The sequence below is a fragment of the Aythya fuligula genome, chromosome 2, assembly GCF_009819795.1.
Source record: "Aythya fuligula isolate bAytFul2 chromosome 2, bAytFul2.pri, whole genome shotgun sequence".
Taxonomy (NCBI): domain Eukaryota; kingdom Metazoa; phylum Chordata; class Aves; order Anseriformes; family Anatidae; genus Aythya; species Aythya fuligula.
Genome location: NC_045560.1, coordinates 123,737,888 through 123,763,792, shown reverse-complemented (window position 1 = coordinate 123,763,792; position 25,905 = coordinate 123,737,888). Strand labels below are relative to the sequence as shown.

The 25,905-nt window shown below is 43.8% G+C and overlaps 1 protein-coding gene across 1 annotated transcript; it reads right to left on the bottom strand.

The window, feature by feature from the left end:
- Window positions 1-600: 600 nt before the first annotated feature.
- VXN (vexin) lies at window positions 601-16,105 on the bottom strand. Its single transcript, XM_032180693.1, has 6 exons — window positions 16,039-16,105; window positions 11,934-11,989; window positions 6,799-6,925; window positions 2,800-2,861; window positions 1,445-1,530; window positions 601-787 (listed from the first exon to the last, which is right to left on the bottom strand). The coding sequence occupies exons 1-6, from the start codon at window positions 16,103-16,105 to the stop codon at window positions 601-603; spliced, it is 585 nt and encodes a 194-aa protein (XP_032036584.1).
- Window positions 16,106-25,905: the final 9,800 nt, after the last annotated feature.

The following is a 25,905-nucleotide window of genomic DNA, read 5'->3' as shown; positions in this document are numbered from 1 at the left end:
TTGCTCAGTTCTGACTCATCTTTTCTTTAAATTTTTTTGCATCTTTTACTCCTGTCTTGAAACATCAAAACTGAAGAAAAAAAGATGTGTAACATACGTCATTTAACCAAGCAAGTAGTAAGATGCAGTTTTTGTCTCCTTTCTCAGAAGAAAGGATATGAGAAGAGGAAGAGGGCAAGCAGTGGTACACAACGAGCAAACCCCTGGCACTCAATGGCACTCAGTAACAAAAACAGAACCGTAACCTTGCAGGAACACACAAACATCTTAGCAGGCTTCTCCTGTTGTGAGTCTGAGCTGATTCAGATAGGATGTGTACAATAGGTCAGCAGTAGTGTCAGCATCATTGAGTCAAGACGTACATCTAGTGGGATACTTGGGGTTCTAGTGTATTGCAACAAGGAAAGGCTAGCACGCTGCATCACACACCATTTTTACCTTAGTTAGCCTTTCTCCTACGATTCTGAGGCAATGGCATCAAGTAATGAAAAGGATATCATTTTCCTGGGGGAGCTGTGCTGTATCTGTTCCCTTATCAATCCTAGAGCACCTTGTCCTGGCTAAAGAAACTTTTGTCTTTCTGAGAGATGCCAAGACTTGTCAGTCTGCCTCAAAGGCACTGTTTGTTGCCCCCAGGTACTCCGACTTCTTCTTGTGCTTCATCCACATCTTCCTCAGCAGGCTGGGCGTCCCGCACAGGTTTCCTCCTGTCAGTGGTAGAGATGCTTCTGCTCCTGGTGGCAGGGTCAGGTCGTACTCTGCCATCTTCCTCAAGCGCTGCCTGTGGCTGGCAAATAAAGCACAGGAGGGCTGGAATAAAGCACTCTGGGGCCCTCTTTCTGTCTCTATGATGACCAGCCACTGAAACCCATGGGCTGCCCGTTCCCAAAGGTATGGGTGTCCCCATGATGCTGTGACAATGAGCTCAAATGCCACCCAGATCCATTTCTGGGTTAACCATCTACTGATGAGATGCATTTATACCATGGTCAAACTGTTCCTTAATTACACTCCAGAGACAAAATGGCAACTTAATTACATTTTCCGAACTGCCTTAGGACCAATATTATAGACTACATAGGGGGAAATAGTTAAATTTTGGATTTAGATGTATTTTTTTTTTCTAGTGACAGAACTGTAGCTGACACCAGGGTGGCTGTACAATAGCCATGGTTAACAGTGTCATCAATGTGTTCTTCAGCCACTGTCTCCCTCCCTTTGGGAAGAAGCAGGTTTTCTTTGAGGAGGTTTTACAGCTGTGATTCAGAGATCTGTGGCTGAGGAATTCCTTGTGGTCCCGGTAAAGCCGTGCCTGCCTGGGGGGTGTCACCGCGTCACCCGTTCCCTCCCCACCGGGCAGTGCCCACGCGCGGCTTCACTGGGAGACGGGGATGGAGACGGGGATGGGGATGGGGATGGGGATGGGGATGGGGATGAGACTCACTCGTCTGCGAGCGGGTGGTCATCCATGGGGGAGCCCGTGAGAGCCGCCGGCTTCGCTGTGATGGGGATGGCTAATGATGACGGGGGCTGCTGGGGGAAAAGTAACAGCACTGCTGAGTGGGAACCTGAGTTAGTCTGAGGAAAGAGGCTTTTATTTTTAATTATTTTTTTAAGGAAAATGAATGCATGCTGTAAATCTCTTAGCAAGAAAAAGCAGGTTAAGGACCTGACTGCTGTGTCCTTGCCCACACAACCATTTTACTCACATGAACGGTCTCACTAGTTTCAGCACAGCAGCTGTATAAGCAGGACTTACACCTCCCCAAAAATGTGGAAGGTTAGCAGACCTTTTTATTCCTTAGTTTTTATGCCTGGCTTCTTTTGTTCAGGTCATGTCTACGGCTGCTTTCCCAACCATCACAATTTCTTGAGCCTTTATAAGTGTTTCCCCTGAACTTTTAGGTGTGCTCTGAAAGAATCCCAAGACTTTAAGCTGTTTGAAATTACTTTTGCAAATATTCTTTGAAATTCAACCAGGTTAACTGCTGGTAGGTGTAATTAGTTTCATCACATTAATAAAATTAATGCTGTTAATTCTGACCATCCTTAAATACTGGTCATTTTCCTTGAGCGTAGGCCAGCTAACAGCTAGCTGGTATATTGTAGCCATACAAAGAGCATTTGAAGCCATAAAGTTTCTGTAGCTTAGTCTAGTGTTGGTCAGAAACTTTTCAAAGGACTATTTTCTGTTTGAAAATCTAGTTTTTCTAGAATGTTTTGAAAATTTGAAAATTGTGTTTGAAAATTGTGTTTGCAAGAAAAAGAGGAGGAAAATATTTTAGCAAAGCTGAATCATTCTGAACCAAAACATTTTGTCCCTCCTACTGAACAAATTTTCAGATTATGTATGATGACAAATTTTCAGGTTCTATATGATGATTTCCTGTTGACTCTGTATTGACCTTTGTGATTGATCTGATCAACTTTTCAGCATTACGTTTTGGAGTGTGTGAATTATTTGACACTTGTTCCATCTTAGAAACACATCTTTTCCCAATTGATGAGGTTTCCTGAGGAGCACGAGGCTAATTCCTCCCAAGTCCTGCCAGGGCTGACCATGCAGGTACCGGCCTGCCTCCATCCCACAGCATGTCCTTGGTTCAGGAGGGGCATCTCTCCTGTGCCAGCTCCTGCTCCCAGCTGGGTAGCCCCTGGCATCAAGCCTGTCTCAAAGCCTTAAAGAAGCCCTACAAGTGCTGCCACAGGCTGCCACTCTGTTAATGTGGGACATGTTAACAGGTACCAGGTTTTAATACGCATCAGGCAGTGGCAGTCGGTCTTGCTGTATTCACTTACCAAAGTTTTTCTATCTGACTGGTGATTACAGGACTTGGATGACTCTCGTTCAGTTATTCCCACTGCAAAGCATGAGAAACAGGGCATTATCAGTAGTTATCCCACTGGCACAGCTTATGTTAAAAGCACCCTTCTGCTAACACAATTTTTGTGTACCCTTGATCTCCCCACCAGGTTTGCCCTGTCTAGGAGCAGGGAGTCATTCTCCCTTCTGGGTTGACCCAAGGAATTATTCTTACTCGGACAGCGATGTGTGTGACATCCACCCCACCACAGGGAAGGATTTTAACCTTTCTGTCTGCCTCTGGCTGAGTGGGACCTCCCTCTGCTGTCCTCGAGCTTGGAGGTTAGCTTGCAATTACAGGCGAGTGCTCAGCCAAGGCCTTCTCCCCATGTAAATGCTCACTGACATTCCTGCTTGTTGTGCCAAGGAAAGAAATGAAGAAGGGATTCCAGATTTTTTTTTCTCACAGAGCCAAATCCTCCCATTTGGCTGTGGGAATGATGTGGATCTCTCTCTCTCTCTTTTTTTCTTTTTTTTTTTTTTTTTTTTCCCCTCTTTCTTTTCATTCCTGGCCATTTTTAGGTGCCTGCTCTTTTTTAAAAGTGGTATTCAAGTAAGGGAAGAGCACAGACATACAGAAACACCAGGACTCACCAAGATAGAAGATACAATATTATTCACAACTGCTGTTACCAAGGAAATATAAATAATGACTGGAAACCTCAGAAATAGCAGAGATGCTGCTTATAGCACTGTCTCCAGCGTGAGTTAACAGTCAAAAATGTCTTGTCCTTCTGGGGGCAATAGCTGACCGAGATAAATATCTTAACTAGCTTCTCTCCTGCTGCTCTCCCCCGCCAGTAATTCCATTAGGTACCTAACTGTATCCCTCACGTCAAAGTTTAATTCAATTACTTTCTCTCATCTTGTGTGTTAGGTTACTAACAGTATTGGGAAAGTGGCTCCAGGCACCAGTGCTTCAGCTAATATTCCCATTATAGATAACATATATAGTTAGTTACAATATATAATCTATATAAATATTACCATTTACAAACAATACACATAAACAATATATATATATATTGTTTATTTGTTTGTTTGCTCTTATATTGTCTGATTCTTCCATTCAGCATCCCCCTCCTATTAGATATAGAAAATGCTCTGGTCAACTTTTGCAAAATATTTAAGCAAAAGTAAGTCCCCACGGCTTCAATTTGGTAAGTGCTCGTCAGGACAGGGGTGGCTGGGTGCAATGTGAATGCCACTTCCAGAAGGTGCTATGGATGGCCAAGCATGGGACAAGGGTTGCTCCACACCTTTTACTCTGACTTTGCCCTATATTTCCAAAATGAGTGCCTCCACAAAGCTGAGTACTTCTTTCCTATAGAATAAACACATTTATACACATATATATTTAATCTATCCACCCTGTGAAGCAAAGCACAGCTTTGAGGCCTGTCAGGAGTTTACTGTTCTGGCCCTGACCCCTGACCTGCTCCATGCTAGTACGGACTGTCCTTATGCCTTGATATTTGTACAGCATTTCTAATGCTAGCAATAAGCATGCTGATGCTCTCATCTGTACTCTTTTACTCTTTGCACATTTTTAGCTTACTATGAAAATTTAACTGTTTGTTCTATTACCCAGATTTCAATTTGTGCTTTATCAAATCTGAAGTCTGCTTAATACTCAACAATAATTGGCTATGAAGCAAGCCTGGAAAACACCAAAGCCAGAACTATTCCCATTAAGGATGTTGAAGGTTGTTTTTGAGGGTTGAAATTTATGTAGAGGGCACATTTGTAGAGATTAATGCAAACAGATGATGTACATCCTAGGACAAATATATATATATCACTTTATAACCCATTAGGCTGGCTCTCAGCTGTTGAGAAACAGCTGCAGAAACCTTTCTGCACTCTTTCATGGCACCTCATTCTGTGTGTAGATATTTGTTAGTACAAAGCATACTGAAACCAGAAGCTGTAGCACATCATCCAACCCAAACTGTTCTATGATCCTTTGATCATAGCAAAGAGCTATTTTTATTTTCATACAAATATTTGCAAACACTTCTGCTTTTCTCTCCTTAAAATGCTAAATTTGTAGTCAGGTGATCAAAAGTTATGAAGCACCAGAACTGGACCACGGTTATTTTATTCCCCAGAGATCTAGCCATTGAGATTCAGGCTCTAATTTGTGACCAGAAACCATTTTTCCACAGATTGTTCTGCCCCATTCAGTGCACCATATAGAGAGTGTTCACTCAGAAAGTAGTTATTCATCCTCAGCTTTTATTATTCAGTAGATGGTACCGAGTTTTCCCACTAGTGAATCCTCTAAAGGCTAGACTATTCATTTTTATGTGCTTTTCTGTATTGCTGATCACTGCAGTTAACATCTGCTCAAACATTAAAAAAAAAAATCCACCAGCTTCATAGCCTGCTGGCTTTTCCCTGTACTAGGGAAACAAAGAGTACTGAGTTTAAGATTACAGGTTCCTGGGATGCAGTTTTCAGAGGAATTGAGCAGAATCCAGCATGGTTTGCAGTCAAAGTACTGCTTTTTGTGGCAGCTAGAAATGAGTGCTCCTGGGTATCAGAGTCTGAATTGTGAAATGGGCACCCAGAAAACAGGGGACATATCAGCTGTGTTAGGTGATGTGCACCGCTGAGGAACCTGTTGGCAGTGATGGACAGAGCTTAAGAAGCTTTTTCAGGAACTTGGAGATGTCCCACTGCGTTCTCTGAGCACTTTCTGTGCCAGGATCCTACACATGTCCTCATTACACTACACAAGCTAAGGTAGCCCTAGAGGAGCTCTAGTGTCCTGAACAGCTGCTCCTGGTGAAATTGGCCTGCATGCTTTCTCCCATTGGTGCCTACCTGGTCTCTTTCCCCCTTTGCTTCCCCTCACAACAGACACCACAAGCCTCTTCTTTCTCCCCCAGTCCCTCCGTGCCACCCACTGCCTCCCAGCCAGTCCCACACATTCCTTCTCCAACCCTCCTCCAACTTCTCAGCCCCAGCTCTTTGTTGAGCCATGTCCTGGCTCCTTTCCTGGTTTCAGATCTTTCCCCACAGTCCCAATCTCAGTTTGTCCCTTCCCAGTTTCCCAGGCCCTGCTCTTGCCCACTCTGTGCTCAGATCAGGTGCCTTACACACCGTGCAGTTGCAGAGGGCTGGTGTGAAGAACATGCTCGTTCATGGTGGGATCTGCTTTACATATTTAGCAGCTTTTAACAGCTGAACTTCCTATGTCTCTACCAAACATGTGCCATATGGGATTTTTCAAAGTCTTTTAGCTTGGCTGCATCTGGGTGGTTTTTCATGGGAGAGCAAAAGGTGTGTTTTTGATTAAAAGGCCACCCCATGCCAAACGTTATGGCCCTGCTCCAGCTTCCTCCTTCCAAGCATAACACATCAGCACTGAGGGAACTGAACGACCAGTCTGTTTATGTTTATGCATTTTCTTGTTTGTTTTTTTTTTTTTTTTTTTTTGCATTGGCAAACTCTATTTTCTCCTTCATGGGTTCTCACAAATATGATGAACAAGTTTTGGTTGAAAAAAAAAAAAAAAAAAGAAAATCAGGTCCATGGCTGACATCCAGAATCTAAAATTTCATCCCGAATGATTATGTTTTGGCAAATTTTAAGCAACTGAACAGGGATCTTACATAATAAGATGAGTCAGGCAAGCTCAGTTATAAGCAATCTATCATCGCTGCAATACTGTCAGCTCTTGGAAAGGGAGAGTTTATAACTTTGAATAAAGCAAGTGCTGCTTTATTAGGTTGCTCTTGCAGGGAGCAGAGCTCTCCAATGATGTGGTCTTTATCTCATAAATTCCACCGAGTGTTTTAAGCATGGAAGTACCCTTTCTCTACATAACAAAATGTCTGCTTCACTGCAGACTAGAAGATTGCAACACCTAGAAATGTTCCGAAGCAGTGGAGACAGAGAAGGCGGTGAAGCCACTTCTGAGGACTTACCATGCATGGCGGTGCAGGGTCCCTGCTGCCCGCCCCGCAGGCGGCCCAAACCCTGCACCTCCTCTTCTCTGTAGAACATTTGGTGGAGATTACTGTGGTGGGGCTGACAGTCAGACACCGCTATCACCTGCAGGGAAGAGGCAAAAACCTCCTGTTAGAGCCAGGCTGGGACACGGCCACCTCTGTAGGCCAAAAGGGGGTCTGCTGTCAGAGTCCTGATGGAGCAGCCTTGGCTGGGAGCAGTGTGCTGCTTGCTCTTCTGACCGCTTTCCTGTCAACATGTTTGGTGGGGACTGGGGTGGGATTTATCTTGTTTGGTTTCTGACTCTGAGCTTGAGAAACACAAAGCATGGAAAAATCAGGTGTGTTCCCTTGGGGACCCAGGTGCTGAGCTGCAGCTTCCTGCATTTGTTTCAAGGGAACGAAGTGTGGCCCTCGTTATCTTATACTGATTCAGGATACCCCTCTGAGTCAGCTTAGCTTTAATTTCTTATTGCATCATATTTTGGGCAGTCAGTTTGGGCATGCAGCATGAATTAAAAATGCAATCTCTTCAGGCCTCTCCTGTCTCACCTGCTATTGACATGGGAAAGGCCTCATTCCACCCACTAGTCTGCCTTCTAACAAACACTCCAGGTAAAAACAAGACAGCCCTCAGGCACATCCCCTTGCGTTCATAAAATCGTTCATTTTCTTGAAATAAATTTGAATTCAGTGTACTGTTAATGTGCAATATTCTGTGTTTGTGAACCTTCTCGCAGATTAAAAACACATGCAAACAGATGTTTCCCCAAACAGGAATAAAATAAAAGCCCAAACCTGACCACTTTTTACTTTTTTAGATTGCTTGTATCTCCAGCAGTCTGCTCTGGATACTCGTGACCAGCAGGACAAGGAGCAGGAACAGACTGACAGCAGGCAGAAATGCTGCTGCAAAGGGCTGGTGAGGCCAGCAAGCCCTAATCCGAGACCTAAGAGGGGTTTTCTTCTAGTTGGGTGGATCTCGGCAGGCAGCCTAGCGCAGTCCCTTCTCTGTAAGCTACTTAAGGTCATGCCCGGTGCTAAGGTAAAGCCAAAGGGCCTGCTGGTGTCCTTGAAGTCAGGCATGTGCAGCAGGTGGGGTCTGGCTCTCCTGACCAGCAATCTGGCACTGCTTGGCAGGGCTGGGCCACGCCATCCTGCCCAAAACTCAGGAATGGGGGGGCTGCTGGTGGTGGGAGGCCTCCTCTTGCTGCTCCATCATTTAGCTCTTGCTCACACTTTGTCGTGTTTGGTGTGTGGCTGAAAATTTCTGCAGCCCTCTCCTAGCCAGGCACCTGAGGTCGCTGCTTTTGCATGGTCATGGAAAGAACATTTTTGGTAAGTAGGATGCGGGCTGCAGCAGTCTCTAGTCCTGAAAGTGGCTTGTTTGATCAGTGTAAACCACAACTGACCTGAAACTTAACAATCTGCCTGTGCATTGCAAGGGATGATACTTAGTTTGAACTCCGTAAATAGCAGGAATTATTTAGGCACGTTATCTGCGTTCTCAAGGTCTCTTGTGACATGCTATATCAGGAGTGCCAGAACTCCTTCAAGCAACTTTCAGTGCTGTTTGCCATTACAGTCAGGGACAGCAGCACCACCTCAGTGAACTTGCCTGTTCGCAGCATTTGGCTATAGTACACTTTGGGAGTTTCTTAACTCCTAATTTGAGACTTCACTGTGTCTTTGGCTACCTCACCCATTACTGTAATACATACAGACTTATCTAGGTCAGGAAACTAAACCTGCTGCAGCACACTTTTGATCTAAAGTGGAGCTGACATTTCTGTAGGGTACTTAGGGTAAGGCAGAAGGATCAGCTAGAAGTCACTTTTCTTTTCTAAATGCACTAGGAAATTTAAATCTTGTGTGAATGGCAGAGTCACCCAAACTCTGCCGAATTAGTAAACTGCTCTTGAAATAATTACTGACTTAAACCTCTATGTTATTTGCACACTTCATTCTGTTTGCAGAATGCTGACTCTGAATTCAGAGCTCAATAAAATGTCTTTTTTTAAAATTATTTTTATTTTTTAATGTGGACATGCACATGAGGGCACTGAGGCCTTGCACACCTGCTGGTGTTACACAGAGGACACAGAGGACTCAGGAGCGTTGTAGGACAGTGCGGAGGCTGCTGCAGCAACCCCATCAGCACTTCTGGAACAAAAGTCCCCCAGAAGGGGCCAATTAAACATCTGGGTTTGGGTAAAACTTCAAAGCTCAGAGGCTGGGCTATGAGGTGATTGTTTATAGAGGAAATGTCAGGTTTTTGGAGTTAAGCTCTTTTTTGATGGTCTAATGCTGATCTAATTTTTAATGTGGCAGCACTAGCATACACAGAGGGATTTGCCAGCTTTCTGCAAAGTATTCAGGTACTGTCATCAAGAGTGTTTTTAGAGTTGTAATCACAATACTTGGGGGATAGGAGTGCATGGAAATCAAAAGAAAGGATCTATTGTCACTGGGAAGAACTTTTAATAGGACAAGAGGAACTGCAAATAACAATATTGCTGAAATAATTTTACAAAAGAAGGTGCTTCTCCCTTTCACCCTTCTACTGCTATGATTGTGCTTTTGGGATGAATTCTCAAATGTCATGGAAGTTACCTTAGGTCAGCCATCTGAATGTTAACTCACTCAGTGCTACACTGCTTGAGTATTTCTGCCGTGAAAAAAAAGTCTGGCAGATGTCCACGTTGCTTGCTATTTTAGCCCTCCTCTAGGATTAAAGTTGTGCATCCACTGCAATCACCAGAGCAGAAGCTCTCAAGTTAGCTGAGGCATTTCTACAGCACTGACTGCAGGTGCAGAAGTAAAAGTGAAAAATAAATAATCATACTGCTACGTTAGTGTGGGTATAGAAATTGGTAATCACAACTTCCTCACAGGCGTCTACATTCCACTAGGTGCAATTTATTTGAATGGTTGCACATCAGCAGCTGCATCACACTGAAAAAGAGGAATGCACAACTCAAAGAGCTGACTGTCCAAATTGCATTGGTTTGCAAGCCTTGCTTATCTGGATCTGCAGACCATTCCTTAGGCTTGGTGCTCCTGCAGCTAATATGATGCTGTGTGCATCATGACTAAGAGCCAGTCAAAGGATATCTCTAATTGGGGTCAGGAAAGCCCCAAAGGAAAAAGAAAATCATACCAAAATACAGCAACAAAATAGGGACTTTCCTCTCTTGTTTTCTTAGACCTTTGTGAATGTAGTGCTGAGTACAACAGCTGACCCAACCCAAATTAAATATTAGAGGCCCCCTACGTGGCAGAAACAATTTTCTGCTGAGTTTTTAGACATCATAACAGGCATACGGTTGCCCTAGATTTTGATGAGAGCTAGCTGAAAATTATCCAGCTGAATAGGTTTATGAGAAAGTTCTGATTAGAGGAAATCTGGGCATTTGGTTGGAAAAGTATTTATTTTGTCAAAAACAAACAAACAAACAAAAAAACCCACTGTCTAAGCATTCTGCCTTATTAAAACAGTTCACTTTTTGTTTGGGCTTTTATGCTCTTTTTACATTATGTGACAACATATGTTAGAGCATAGCAAATAAAAAAAAAATGTTTCTAAAAACAGCTTATTTTGAGCAACACTGGGACACTGAATTTCATCCTCATTTGGGTCGAAGAGTCACTTCAAAACCTCAGCCTGAGTGACTGGGTGAAAATAATATTTTTACAAACTGAGAAAATACACACATTCGTGGTTTTTAGTCAAAAACACTGGAATATTCCTGACTCTTATTGGGGTCCACTTCAGTATCCTATGAAGTATTTGGGTTCTGTGATCTGCTTTAATAACCGGGAGAGGGGATGGGAGCAAATATGGCAAGTTTTTTCGCAGTGCATGGGTACATGTGGTAAGCAGGGGGACCCGTGGTGCTGTGGGGAGATTAGGGAATCTGGACTATAAAGAGAAGGGCATCTACAAATGGGGATCAGGCTGGTAAGTTGGATAGAGCATGGGAAGAGGAAAGACCATGGAGCAAAATCTTTCAACAAAGTGCTAGAGAACTACCTGTGTCTGTAATGAGAAGAAACACTTTGACAGAAGAGTCTTAAAGCTTGTGCTTTAACATGGACAAGAGAAAGCAGGGCTGTCATGCCTACAAGACAGAACTGCAATAAAAGGATGATGGAAGGGGTCGTGAATAGGCTAACTGGGTTTAAGAAAGGAAAATTGGCTCTGAAGACAAGAAAACTCAAATGAAACTGATGTGTCAAACTGTCTAAACTTGGAAAACATTTTCTCAGTGTTCAGATCTTTTACTAATGCTGTTATTACTATTTATTTAATAATAATGCCCAGCAGATATAATCAGGGACAAAAATACGTAGAGACCTATTGAGGAGAACTGCAATGAACACAAGTCACCCATTCAGTGAAGGGAAAGCAGGGAATGAGGAGAAGAAAACTGAGACTGCATAGCATAGGGCTGTGTTTAGGCATTTTTCTGCCCAAAGCAGGGGCGAGCACTGTGCTGGATGGTAGGAATGGAGAGAGAGGAGAAAACCATACACAGATGTAAGCTGCTGAGGTGTTTAGGTGCCAGGTTGACCCTGTGCCACCAGGACCAAGGGACAAGCATCCTCCCATGGCTCCCTTGGAGTCATTTTTTTGACTGGAGGTTACAGCCCATCGCTTGAGGTTTTCCTCCCAAATTCTCTGTGTAATGTGGTACTGGCTCCTTGGTTTATGTGTGTATGTGTTGCTATGATTTGCTTGTTTTTCTTTCCTGCCTGTCCCTCTGGCATTATTATTAGTGCTTTATGGATAAGAGTTAAGTCCGTGAATCCCTCAGATGACCCGTGTTGATAAGCTATGTTCATTTTGAATAGCTCTGCACAAAGACCTTTTTTTTTTTTTTTTTTTTGAGGAGTTTCAAAGTAATTCTGTAATAGTCTGTATATACAGATTAAATCATCTGTAGCTTTATAGGAACTTCCTTTTCTCGTTCTCTGCATCAGACACTGCTGAACTTCTTTGCCCTGAACGATCTGCTTCCCATTTCTCCATGGCATTTTGAAAGATAAGCTTAGCCAAGTAGAATGAAAACAAACAAACAAAACAAAGAGAGAGGGAGAGAAATTTTTCTTACACTCTTGGTTAGGATGTGCTGCGTACTTTTGGCTCTCCTCCGGGCAGGACTACATGCTGTGAAAAGAACAACAGAAAAACGGTCAGGGTGGGGTGGAGGCAGACATGCCCAAGTAGCACGCAACGGTGGTGTCCATTGAAGATGCTGGTGAGGATCTTGCTGGTTTGGGGTGGAAATGGGCACTGCTCTGTTTGGGGTGAAGTGTTAGGAGACCAGCAGCGACCCTCACCTCAGGTAGGTTTCCTGACCTGCTGCAGGGGGGCACAAGCTGGGAGAGAGCCTCCAAAGAGGCCCATGGTGTTTGACACTGGTCTGGTGGCTCTGTGCATGTCAGCTCTTCTCTTAGCCCCCATGATGGGGACATAGAAAAGATAAGGGCTGGAGACAGCTGGTGTTGGATAATAACTGCTATTATTGGGGGAAATGAAAAAAAACAACAACAAAAAAAAAACAAAAACAAAAACAAACAAAAAAAAAACAAAACAAAACAAAAAAAAAACAAAAAACAAAAAAACACCACCACAACAACAAAACCTCACCTTCTTTCAGTCTTATAAAGCCACTTCTCATTACTTCGTGGTGCTGTAGCTGTGCTACACCAGTGAGATTAGGTCAAATACACCTCTGACATGCCTCCAAAAGAATGGCATGGTGGGGAGGGGAGAAAAAGAGGGTTTAAGGGGGATTCCAGCTGAAACAACCCAAAATAAAGTATTTTTTTAAACGTCACCTCAGAGACCATTTTCTAGCTATACAATGCAGACATCTGTGGGCACAGGGCAAGAGCCTTCCCAAATGTCTGCACTTTCCCATGGGTTTCCAGGAGGAATCAATATGTGACCTTTTCCTATAGGAGGCTGTGTCCTGGCCTGCTGTCTAATGATATTTGGGATAGGGGCTCTTTGGTGTTAGGAGAAACTGAGCTTCTCCTTCCATCCAGCAAGCTTCAACCATGGCTAGTATCTACACTGACTTTGGAGAGGTCGATCACTTTATTTAAATACAGATTTATTTTTTTTCCAAAAAGCTCAAATCACTTCATGAAGAAATTTCAGTTTTATCACATTATGTCCAAATAACATTTGTGCTACATCTGTTCCTTTTTTTTTTTTTTTTTTTTTTTTTTTTTTCAGCCACAAAATGACCCATTCAGTACTTTAAGTTGATGCAGCATTTTGCTTTAAGTTTTTCTCCATTTGGTTTCTTAAACCCATGAAGACACCAAAATCATAGGCAAAACAGAAACACTAGCCACAGGACACATGAGAAATGAGGATCATCAGCCAGGCTTTTGACTGGTCATTGCACTCACACGGAAGTGACTGGGTTTGGATGGTCTTTTTTGGATAAAGTGAAAATTGGTTGAACACTTCTTGTTCCAGTTTGACTTGAGACCTGGAAAACTCAGTTATTCTCCCAACTCTTGTTGTATCCTACTCTTTGCACGTTAGAATTATTACCCTCCCCTGTATGCAGGATACGGGAGTTATGGCTACAGGATTTAGCAGCTGGATACAGAAGGGAGTCTACAAAAACTTGAAAAATTTGGAGCCAGGTTTAACTTTAATTCTAAATGCTGACCCTGTGGGCAAGGCATGTGAAGGGAGGCTTCCCATTCAGGCTCCATTTATAGCCCAAAGGCCTTGAAGCGTCAGGAAGGTTTGTTAGGGAGTCGCACGTGACTCTCGCTCTCCAGCTGACTTTGCCTTTACATTTTTGGCATCCAGGAGCAGCACTGCTCATCTTTGCTATGCGTTCATGTCTGTGGAGACTTTGGAAGATGTGGAAGCAGCTGGAGTTGGCCCAAGGCTTCTCACTACTGCTGCGAATCTGAGTTCCTGCCTTAAGGCGATGAGGTGCGGTCCTGAAGGACCTGGGCCTACTACAGCAGCGGTGGCCTCCACAGTGCTGGGCACTGCTGCCCATGCTACGGCCTCTCCTTGGATGGTGTGAAGGAAAACTGAGCAGCTTTCAGGGCTGTGGTGCAAGACAAGCTGGCCATGGGACCAGAATCACTCTTCCCACACAGCCTGCATTTGTTTAAGAGGCGCCCCTGGCCGTGCAGGACGATGCCAGCAATGACTCGTGGCATCCCAGGATTTCTCCCTTGCACACAGGGAAGTCGCCAGCCCCGGAGTGTGTAGGTGCTCAATCACAGGAATCCAGGCATTCTGGCAATTTTAGTGGAGGAATCTAGGCAAACCAGGAGTCTTAGTGCCTACAGCCAGTAGCCCGCAGGTCTGGGGATCACAGCTTTCGGTAGCTCACTGTTCAGGTACTTTCATGGATCCAGACCTGAAATCCCCACTTCAGATGGGTGGTCTGATTTTCTGCAAAGCTGAGCATCTGCAGCCACCACTGAAAACCAGACCACCAGTTCAGACACCACAGTGAGGATACAAGTACTGAGCATTAGGACCCCATTAGACAGAAACAGCATTTTGGCCAAGCTCTGCCCATAGTTAAGCAGGATGCTAACAAAGGAGGTGATAAATCTTGTCCAAGTCCCCTGCTAGCAACCTGCTGAGGCACAGGGTGCTCACACACCTATCACAAGCGAGTTATCTGTGTGCATAGAGTTAGTGTGCTCAGCCATCAGCCTGATCACAGCCTGTTTTGAATGGGGTGGTATCCTCAAGGATCCCTACTGCCTTCTCCTGCATGAGTAGTTTTATATTTTAAAACAAGGCAAGCATGGGGTGAAAATTGTACAAGCACAATTTTTTTTTTAAATTATTTTTTCTTTTTTTCTTTTTCTGTGAATGTGTTGTAACTTGCTTTTGAAGCTGAACCTTTACTGCTGGTATTGCACTGTGTGAGGAGTACAATCATTCATTGTTCACAGACAAAGCACTTTAATTAAACTCAAGTGCAGAAAAGTTTAGTGACACAAAGAATCACCTTCATGTCTCTGGCATTCTACTGCCCAGTGTGAGGAGTACAGTTTATACGTATTTCTTCCAGAAGTGAGTACTGTTGTGCTGTTATTGGCACCAGGCTGGTGCACGATGAACCGTGCACTAATGTACTTAATGGTAATAAATTTGCCTATTTTCAGAGTGCGTACGATCCACAGACTGACTCACTTGCTGCCTGTCATTTGCCAGCATACGTGGCAAATGGCTCACATGGGCTGAAGAAAGGGAAGGCATGAAAGGGAAGTCACAGCACCAGCAAACATGCAATTACTTGAATAGCCATTGAAAGAAGAGTGAATTGCGGAGGTAGACGCGAGTGACCCACTTGCACAGGAATACAATGGCAGCAATGAAAACAGTGGGGTTGCGGGACTCTCCCTGCAAACATGATTTTTCTGCAGGGAGCAGGAGCAGGGAGGCATGGCTGAATTCTTGCAGATGCCGTTTCTGGATTTGCCTGCAAGAGGCTGTTTGTATGTACAGTCCAGATTTCAGGCAACAAAAACAATTACAATGATGGTTCACTTTGTCATTTCCACTTACATTCTGAAATTAAGCAGCTGAGAGCTCAGGCTTGCAGCTTGCAAGTAAAGATCAGATCTGGCCCCACAATTTGTTTTCCCTGCTTTTACCTGCTTTCTTTTTCTTGTTGCTGAAATATGCAGCTATTGAGTTTAAACTAATTTGTTCAATCAAATGCAGACTAGGCTTTGTCCGGTTCTTACTCTTCATTACAAGCAATTAATGTTAATCATGCATTCATTTCGAGGGCATGGCTTTGGAAATGTTCCACTTATTGAGCCAGCAGACTTAAATTCCACATTCATGCAGTTCACCCAGTTCATCTGAGCTGCTAACTGCTCACAGAACTTCATTTTCTTTTCTATCACACAGAATAGCCACACAGTTGCAAGCTGTCACTTTAGCAATTACCTCATAGGTACACGAACACTGACTCCAGATCTCTCCCAATTTTGCCTGTGCGAGGATTTTACACAGCCACAATGTCGAAGCACCTGCATGGATTAGCTCCAGAAAGAAGCAGCGAGCACCGAGCTGGCAGCGCAGCGCGGCGCAAGCAGAACAGACAGATGAGCTGCTCCTTTCAAAGGTTTCTCTAAGGATAAAACCCTCCTTCCATCCAAAAGACAACACCGCGCCCAGCATTATAGTTCCGATGTACTCACATTTGGATGAAATCACGGTGGTGAAAACTTCTAAATTTTCGTCGCTGCAGCTGTAAATCTGGTGCATTTTCCACCTCTCTCTCCTGACTGCCTTTCAGCTTCATGCAACTGCTCTGAACTTCTGGTAAATAGGTTTCACTAATCCAATCTGGCTCTGTGATCATTGTCCAGATCTACAAAGGACAGACTGATGCTGTGATCTCATCTCATTCCATATTCTTCATTGCAACATTTTCTGCTCCCATCTGCCTTTTTATGAATACTATTAATGCAAAGATTTAATTTAGCTGTTACTTAAACCTCTACTCAGATAGGAACATTTTATCGTTTTACCAGTTTGGAGAATCCTCTACAAGAAATGGCTAATAATAAAGTCTGCTCTGTGCAGCTAATGTATGGGCAAGTAAAATTTTACAGAAGTGCTGCAAGGTTTTATAAAATGAGTTGGGTTATGGTTTGTGTACTTTAACACATTTATCATAAAATGCTGCTCCTCCCATATAACAAGGAGCTGATTCTAAGTGTATTAAGTGTTTGGTACCTCACCTTTTAAGTTTATAAACATCCAAGCATTCCTGGGCATGTCAGCATATAATTTTAAATGCTAAAGAAGGGCATGTCAGGCAGGTATCCATAGGTCTGTATGTTTGTCCCCTATGCTTTAGTGGTTCCTGAGGGAGGGCAGGTGGCTCAGTCATAGCCAGGTTTCTATATGACTTGAGGGATCTTGGGGCCTTATTTCACATTTATTCACTTCAGTATAGGGGTGCCTTTCTAAAGATTTCCAGTTGGTTCCCTCATGCTCCCATCAGAAGTTGTTCTTTCCACATCTGTGGAAATTTGCCCCCCTCAAGTTCTGCCACGGACATCTAAGCTTGAAAATGTTGGCTCGCAGGCTCCAGTAGCAGATGTAGCAGAAACACTTTCAAGTGCTTACGGTGATATTAAATTATATCAGTCCAGCCTTCATTAATACCGTAATTAGCACAGAAATTAATGCTGTCTGTCTTCTCCTATAGAATCCTGTCAGCAACAGTCCCAGCTGGAACGTGCCAGCAAACGTGGGCTGTCACTGTCATACTGATGTCAGTTCTCTTTGAACAGACAAATATTGGTCAAATACATATCCTGGAAGGAGGCTCTGAGGAAGGTGTCACTGTTTCGAGCAAGAAAGGAGCGGAGAGAAGCCGCTATCACTTGCTACCTCCCAGGGCAGCCTCCTGCTGTCCAAGGGCAGGGGATCTGTGGCAGGGGCTGGGGGCATTGTTCCAGGAAACCGTGCACTGCTTAAAATGGGCAGTGGGACGGCGACATAATCAAGCAAAAGTTCAATTAGTTTTTGATTTATTGTGCCACATGTTCTGCCTGTATGACTGATGCCATTAACATCAGGCCTGGCTGCCGTGTTCATCTGTCTCTGGCCGGCTCTCTCTGAACACGCGCGCGCCCAACAGATGGGGAGTTTCACGGGCTCGAAAGGAATTGTTTATCCCACTATTGTCCCCGTGTCAAGCAATCAAACCAAATCCACTACCCACCAATAAAAAGATCAGCGCACCGTCCATTCAGCGGTGAATAGAGCAGAGGCGGTTATGCAGGGAGGATTTAAGGCTTTAAAAAGGATAAAAAAAAATAATGAAGAGCAACACTGAATAGTTGACCAAAAAAAAAAAAAAAAAAAAAAAAAAGCTATAATACATCTATCCCACCCTTTATTACACCTTTGGTTATTCAGAGTCTGGTGTGAAGAGGTACTTTTGGATCCGAGTCATTGTTTTCCTAGTTGATGATCTAGGGATATTTTTAAACCATAGTCAGTGTTCAATGTTAGAACAAATATTTGGGGTTTCATCATGTTGAAGGGCAGCATGGGTGTGGAAACTGAAGTGAGATTTAAGAGCAAAAATCTGATTACTGCTTTGCAGGTCAGGTTTTGAGCAGGTAGGCTTTGAATAACTCTCTCTTCAAGGGGCATGATGCTCTGAGGATGAGCTGCTTTATACAGAGAGCTGACAAAAAGCTCTCACAGCCCTTCCAGACAAAAAATAGGGCTCCAGAGGGCCAACACACTGCATGTTTCCTCTGGGATCATCACCTGGGAAAGAATTTTCCCCTGATCATGAAATGGAGTTTTCTGCTTCATTCTACCCAACATTTAAAGAGGTAATCAAGCACTGTGGATGCCTTGGGTTTTGCAGGAAATCTTGATGTGGCTTCAAGAAAAGGACCATGACGCAAATGGCTACTTTTTTCTAGATCTCCACGAGTTATTTTGGACAAATCATCTCGGTTCATCCAGCTACAACAAATGTGATAATACCTGCCAAGAAAGCCCAACTGCATGCAACCTGTTGAAGAACAGCATGGCAATAAGTTGAGCCTCAAAGAAGACACTCTCCACAATTCCCAACCTAAGAAGTGCTCGTAGAGTTACATCGGATAATTTGACACCATCTCCTTCACCTCCTGACTGACTTAGCAAGAGCTCAGCTTGTGAAGGCAGCAGGAAACCAAATGTGCCTGTAGATTCTGTGTATCCTTTTATTTTTTCTTTCCTTGAATTACACCAAATATCTAGAGACTAGGCTATTTTTTTTCTTTACTGCTAAAAGAATGTTATTAATTTTAATTTGGATGGTGTTGCTACAGCCATGAGAAGACCCCCCCCCCCCCCCCCCCCCGAAAAGTTTTCACATTAGGTTGTATCTTTGATCAAAGACTCCAAAGCTGCCACTTAGAATCCAAGTTCCCAAATCCCCAGTCCCAAGTTCCTCCCCGTGGACTGCAGTTTATCTCTATTTACCAAACGCCTTAAATCCCAGCGCTGTCAGTAAGTGATCAAAACAATTGCTGGTGGAAGAACCTGGTGACCAAAGGTGAGTGAGGACAACTGAGGAGGAGGAGGACAACTCAGGACACAGCAACAGACATATGGCATCTGGCAAAACATCCACTTAATATCATCTGCAGGCCTGGGACAGGGAAAGTATTTGATTTGGGATGTTGGGAGGGAGGTGTGGGGATGGGGAAGAGACATATGCTGAAGCTGAAATTAAAAAAAATTGGTGAGAACAGCATAAGAGAGCAAACCCCATGGCGACCCAGCAGATATCAAAATGTCACAGTGGGGGGGTGGCAAGGTTGTTTTTCACATGGACACATCTGTTTAGACACATCTGGAAGAAACAACTGCACATACTTCTCCTGTTTGCCAAGTTTTCCATAGTTTGTAAACTTAAAAGGAATAGAATAAAAGCAAATTTTAATTATGTTTGCAAAAAATTAAATTAAAACTTTGAGTGATTTAAGACAAGTATCTGAAACCTCTAGACCTTATTTATTCTGGCCTTTGTAAACAAATTAATGCTTTCCTAATGCAGTATTCTTCCAGTGAAGTCAGTGGGAAGCATCCCTGTATTTTCAGCATACCCAGTTCTGCCAAGGGATTCCCTGGTCATGGGAAGACAAAGCCCTCCCCGGGTCAGGTCTCCGAGCTCTCACTGGATCTTGTACCCTCTTGCGTAAGAGGCGAATCTAATCTGTACTGAGCCACTTGAGCCTATTTCTTACTGATAGCTGGGCAATATGATAAGGATAAACCACAGGTATTTTTGGAATAGGATTGTGAACACAAATATGTGCACAGTTTACCATTTAAAAATAAGATGGGATAAAACTACATGTGCATGCTGCTGGCATGTACTCTGAAACGCTTCTGCATGATGCGATGCAAGTGGTGGTCTTTGTGGGGAGGAAGTTGCTTTGAATGGCTTTAAGGCCACAGAATTGCACTTGACAATGACAAAAAAGTAAAACCAACATCAAGTGCAACATGTAAAGTCAGCCTGTCATATCTAGCCTGTTATTTTCATTTAAACGAGAGGAAAAGAGAGATGGCTGTGCTATCCACAACTTCACCTCATTCTTACAGCAGTTTGCAAGAGTAGTTTGAAATAAAAGAAACATTGTACAGCTGAAGGGTCTGTGAATAACTGAAGGATCTTCAAAAGTAACATTTTAATTTGCTGGCAGCTGCTATGACTGCTTTTACCCAAACAGGAGTAAGAGGATTGAGGCATTTAAAACAACATTCTGAGCTTTCTTTTCACTGTAGGGGATCAGAAGAGATGCCAATGTTCAGCGATTTGAAAGGGCTAGTGCACAGACATCTTATCTGGTAATCGGGAAAGGAAACACCAGCCAGATCTGGAAGCCAGGCTGAAAGCATCCTCCAGTAGTTACAGAAGGATACTGCAGGACTCTGAGGAAACAACAACAAAAAGAGCCTGGTTGGCGCCTCCTAAAAAAGTTACATCTAGATAATTGGACATTCACAAATTTGCCCTAAGCTTGTAAAACACACTTGAGTAAGTCCATACAATGATTTGTATGAAGCACAATGCCCAGCCCTGTAAAGTTCAAGTCCCGCATAGCTGGTGCCAGCAGCAAGGATTGCATTGAGCTGGCGTTAATGCTAGGGCCAATTCTGCATATTTGGGCTGAGCACGTGGAAGCTTAGCAAGCTTTCATACTCTGGGCATGCACTGGTAATCCACAGAAAGCATTAAAAATGTCACCAAAAGAGTAGCATGTTTAAATCAGGCTGTGATAACAATAGCTTATTAAGATGCTGAACTTAATTTACATTTATCCTTGATTTTTTCAGGCTGTTTTGAGTTCTTTATTCCCTGATAAGGCACAATCAGTTTGGGATGGGGCACTTTTACTCCTGATGTTTTTCTTTAAAACATTTTAGGATTATTTTGACTATTTTCTCCTGACAAGAACATAACCATTTCTGGACAGACAAGCACCTTGATTAAAGCTTCTCACACAGATGCTGGATTTGTGCAGCTCATTTGCTGCAGCTGCATACAGTGTCTCACATAACATAGAGGAAATTCCACTGTTTGGATAACTGGGCATGAACTGCTTAGGATTCCTCCCATGGATAAGCCCAAAGACATGAACTGTCACCTTACTTGCATCTAATGTGTCCTCACGCAGCCATCAGGCTCTTTTTGCTGCCTGTGCCACACGTGCTCTGTGGGATGAAGGTCTCTGGAGGACAGCAGATTGCATTTCCTTCTCTGGTTTAAGTTCTGTGTGAAAATGAGATTAAGTTTAGAACAAGGAACCTCATTATGGGCACTCGGTGACCACAGGGCTAGGAAACTCAGAAAACAGGAATAGGAAAAGCGCGAAGCTGCACTAAGGAGCAGGGCTGTGTTCACAGGGCCCTCTTTAAGCCAGGTTTAAGTGAAGGTGCCTGTGTGGAGCCTCAAGGTAGCACAGGAGATGGCACCTGACAGACAAGGCTTCAGGACAGGCTGGGAGCATTATGGAACAGCTGGGTCTTTGAAACAAAACGTTAGAGACAGCTTTTGTGTGACAAGTATGCTAAATGGCCCTACAGCTATGAATCCGTGAGGGGAAACTGGGAGAAATGCCCCTGACGCCAATTATCCTAAAAGGGGTTTTGAGGAGATGAAGTGGGTTATCTGCTCTCCTTGCTGGCTTGGTCTTTGGCCTCTCTACTGACACTGCCAGCACGGGTGTCAAAGATCTTCTGCTTTAAGTACCTGACTTGCTTCTAGGAATCTGATTAAAGTAGATCACCTCAGATAACAAGATGAATTAATGCTGCAAGTACATAGGAGAGGATTTTCAAACCCATAAGCTACATAGAGGTCAGCCTTTTCAAGTCATGCAGCCTCAAAGAGTTTTGTTTTTCACAGAACTGATATTTATTTGTCCTTTACATCCATCCTATTAGCTTTAACACTTAGACACTTAGTTTATTAGCTCAGTTCTGGTTGTGGCCTATTCAGCTGCTCTGTCCACTCCGTGGCACCAGCTGTGCAGAGATAAGCCTAGGAGAGAGAAAACCAGAAGGGAACAGGAGAGAGTTTCTGGGGCTCTGCAATAGACATAACACACTCTCCTTAATAACTACGTAGTTTTAGATTCTACATCCCTTAGGATTTTATTGTGTTTTGTAAAATGCATTTCTCATTGTGGATATTACCCTAAAGTCTGACATTTCTATTTCCTCTCACAACATGGCCAAATAGGAGAGAGAGGCTCCTCAGTTGTATTTCTCCCTTTCAGTTATATATTTTTTTATAATCTCTGGTCTGCAACCATGTTATATATTCAGGCTCAGTGTCTCAGCTGCAGCTACTGTATGCATATGTCTGCACACAGGTCATTTTTTTTAGAGATATGCTCTGCACCTGCAGATGTCTCCAGTGAGGTACAACCTGCTTAGCCCTTTACAGACCATCTGCTTACCATGTGCAGCTGTAAAAGTTGGTGCTTTTAGCTTAGCCTTGGTGTGTAGGTCCCCAAGTTGTGCTTTGCATTTGGTGACCTCATCCCTTCTAACAGAAGAGGTCACAAATGGTTACTTTACTACCGAAATCTGTCCCTGAACTCTGTGCTCGATTTTACTGAGTAGTCCTACTTTTAGGACTTCCACTTAAAATACAGTTACAGTAGGCATGAGTTACATCAGGAACTAAACCTGGGAGATGGCTACATGAGGGCTGTGGGACTTGCTCTTCTAGGATGTTGGAACTGCTTCACGCATTGAACTGGCGGCTCCCAAAGTAAGGCCCTTCCCTCCAAAGCGAACACCTGGAGGGCAGATCACAGCTCTTGATAGCACACAGAGAGAAATGGGAGAGAGAAAATTGGGCTCACGTGCCAGAAATGCAGCTATGAGTGTGTCTGAGCAGGACCTGCGTGCTCCAGAGGTGGGAGCAGAGGCCAAAGCCCTCCAGGAGGAGGATGGAGCCACCAAAACTAGTGCTACACGGGCTCTGTGGTTTCAGTACTGCAAGACAAACCAATTTGGGCACAGTTTGTGTGAATTCCTGTTCCTTCCTGCTCTGGCAAGCACATAGTGACAGCTTCCATGAGGCGGAGGCCTGTCCATCGGAAAATGGATTACAGCCACCACCTCTCACACATAAACTGCTGAGCAACCATCTAATGGTCACTGGAGATACACCGCAGGTCTGGGCTGGTGACCCGGGGGTGACAAGGCTCCCTTTGTCTGTCTGAATCCCCGAGGCATTCAGAGCCCTGATCAGGGGGGAAGTTCTGATCTAAATGACCATTAATCTTCCTTGGGGTGAGAAGGTCAGAAGAGCAAGTTATTCAATGCTAACTGCTTTTTATGCTAGCCAAAAGCTTCTTTATTTCCAATGCTGTCTTAAAACATACAGCAACACTTCAACATCCAAACGTTCACAGTGATTTTGGGGAAGTGATGTCAGCTTTTAGACAGATGACAAGCTGCGGACAAAGTGTCAGCCCCCTACAGCTGTGTCCACAGCGATACCGACAATGCCCCACAAGGGTGTCCTTAAATTGCATGGAGGCAAGCGACAATGACACAGAATGAAGCAAGAACGCGCTGGAGCTGCTGACAATCGGCCTTTAACATGTGTTATCCATTTGACTGCAGGTGTAAATCAGCATTTCAATGTCAAGTTGCTAATTTAGGGCTGTATGGTCGAGCATTCAGATGGCGCATCCCGTGAAAAGCATTAGGGTATTGTTGAAGTAGGTCAAAGTCACCGCGAGGCAGGAACATGGAGGAGAAGTTCCACATCAATAAACCAGTGTTTGTGCTAGGATATATATTTCATGATACAGCAGGGTTGGATCAGATTAAACATTTAAGAGGGGCTCAGACCACGGCGCGGTTGCTGCTGCTGCTCCGTTGACTTGGTGCCTGTGCTGCCAGCACACGTGGCAGCAGAACCAGGCTCTGGCTCCACAACGTGACATCAATTTACACTGCCCTCGAAAGGATGCATTTCACATCTTCTCTGCTTTTACACGACTTAATGGCTGTGCATTAACTTTAATTTCCACATTCAGAGAAATTAAGACAAAAATCTGTTGCCATTTGCCGTATTTAGAGTTCCCTGAGAAATAGGCACGTGTAATTTTTCAAAAGAAACCAAAGACTAAAAGCATTTTTTCATCCCTCTCCTATTAATAGGAAAGCAGTTAACTCAAGACCTTGAATTAACATTCCACTGAGCTGTGTCAAAGCAGTTCTTCCTCTTATTGTTATTATTTGGCTGCACGAAGTTTTCTACCAAGTCACTTGTGGCAGCTGTCTCAGTACAATGGGGGAAAAAAGAAAATGAATGGCTGAATGGATTTTATTTATTTTTTTTTCCTAATGGGAGTCCCAAGCTGGCAAAATATAAAACTGCGTTGTGAAATGGTGCATTTAAGGGAACTGCAGCTTTCCTAGTCATATCACGTTTTTTTGTTTGTTTGTGTGTTTGGTGTTGGGTTTGGTCTCAGTTTCATTGAGAAATTCAGAAGTGAAAGATAAGCTTCTCCATATTCTCATGTACAACTACATGGGCACAATCACTGTGACACACGTGTGGAAAAATACACACATCATTTTTTTAACAAACTGAGCCTGTATTCTTTCACACCTGTACACTGCAGGTAAGTGCAGAGGTAAACAGCTGCCTGCAGCAAAACTGTGCATGCTGAGACCTTTGCAAAGTCAGTCCCTGACAGTCCCACTATATTACCATTCAAAGAGCAGCCTCTTCTGCAAGTAGCCTTCTTCAGCTTCCTCTGCAAGGTGAGTCAAAAATTGAAGCAGGTTTTGAGACAGGACTACTAAGAGAGGTAGGTGTGGAAGATCCTCTTCTTGCTTCCCAGAGCTGACACTGCAACGAGCAAGCGGTCTTTGTACTGCCCCATGAGCAACAGCTCTTGGAGAGATGAGAAGAACGATCACGTTACTTTCTGCATTCACTACCAGGTGTTTAACAACTATTTTGAATTTAAATTCAGTTCCCTTTTGTTTGGGAAGTACACAGGGATGGTCTGAGGCAAAATGCAGACCATACTTTGAGGCTTTTGCTATGTTGCATTAAGTTGCTCTTGTCCCTTCTCCACAGACACACTCAGTGCAGGGAGGGATTTATGAGGCCGCAGATGCTGAAGCCCAAGACATGCTGCACATGTCCTGGAGCACTGCAGTGCTTAAGCAGATTTGCTTGGGGCTTATGGAAAGTGCCTAGAGAGAGCTTTGCTGCGTGTCTTTTAACTAACGCTCTTCCTCATCCATTTTTCAGGCCTCAGGGGGATGGAAAGCCAACCACGAGACAGGAGATGACAGCCTTGGCACATTGCCTTGAAGAGAACACGATGCAGTCAGGGATGAGCAAGCACACGCTAACCCACCTGCAATTTCTTCCACCTTCATTCACGCAAGATGACTGTGGGAGTTTTCCAAGATGTAGGTTATGTATTTTTTGCCTCATTCTCCTTTTGCTTTAACTGGTGGGATAATCAGCACTGAAATGGGAAGAGGCAAGGAAAAAGAGGGGCTGGACAAACAGCTGTATGAGCTGCCCCCACTTCTACTGGTGCTACGCAGCCACCCTGTGAGCACTGAGTACATTGGTTTTCCATTCTGTAGTCCAGGTAAAACCATACCTGCTGTTAAACTGTCTTCACCAGCACTACACATGCACTTGCTCACACTGGTTATCCCAGCAGACGGACCAACCGAGTCACCGAATGGGCCAGGGCTCAGTCTGTTTATGCCTGCACAGAGCTCTGAGAATCCAGGACTATGGCATAGAAATCGATGTTGACAGCAAGAATCTGAGCAGTTTGCTAGCATGAACATGACAACTCCTACTTCAATAAAAAGGAGTCCCTGGAGTCTCCTCAACCCATTCTTCTGTCATGACTGAATAGCCCCTATCTACACTTCCTCAAAACCTATTAAAAAAACATGGCCTAGATAAACTTGGCATTTGTTCTTCATATAGAGACTGGCAAATCCCTTTATGTAGTTATAAAGCAGAA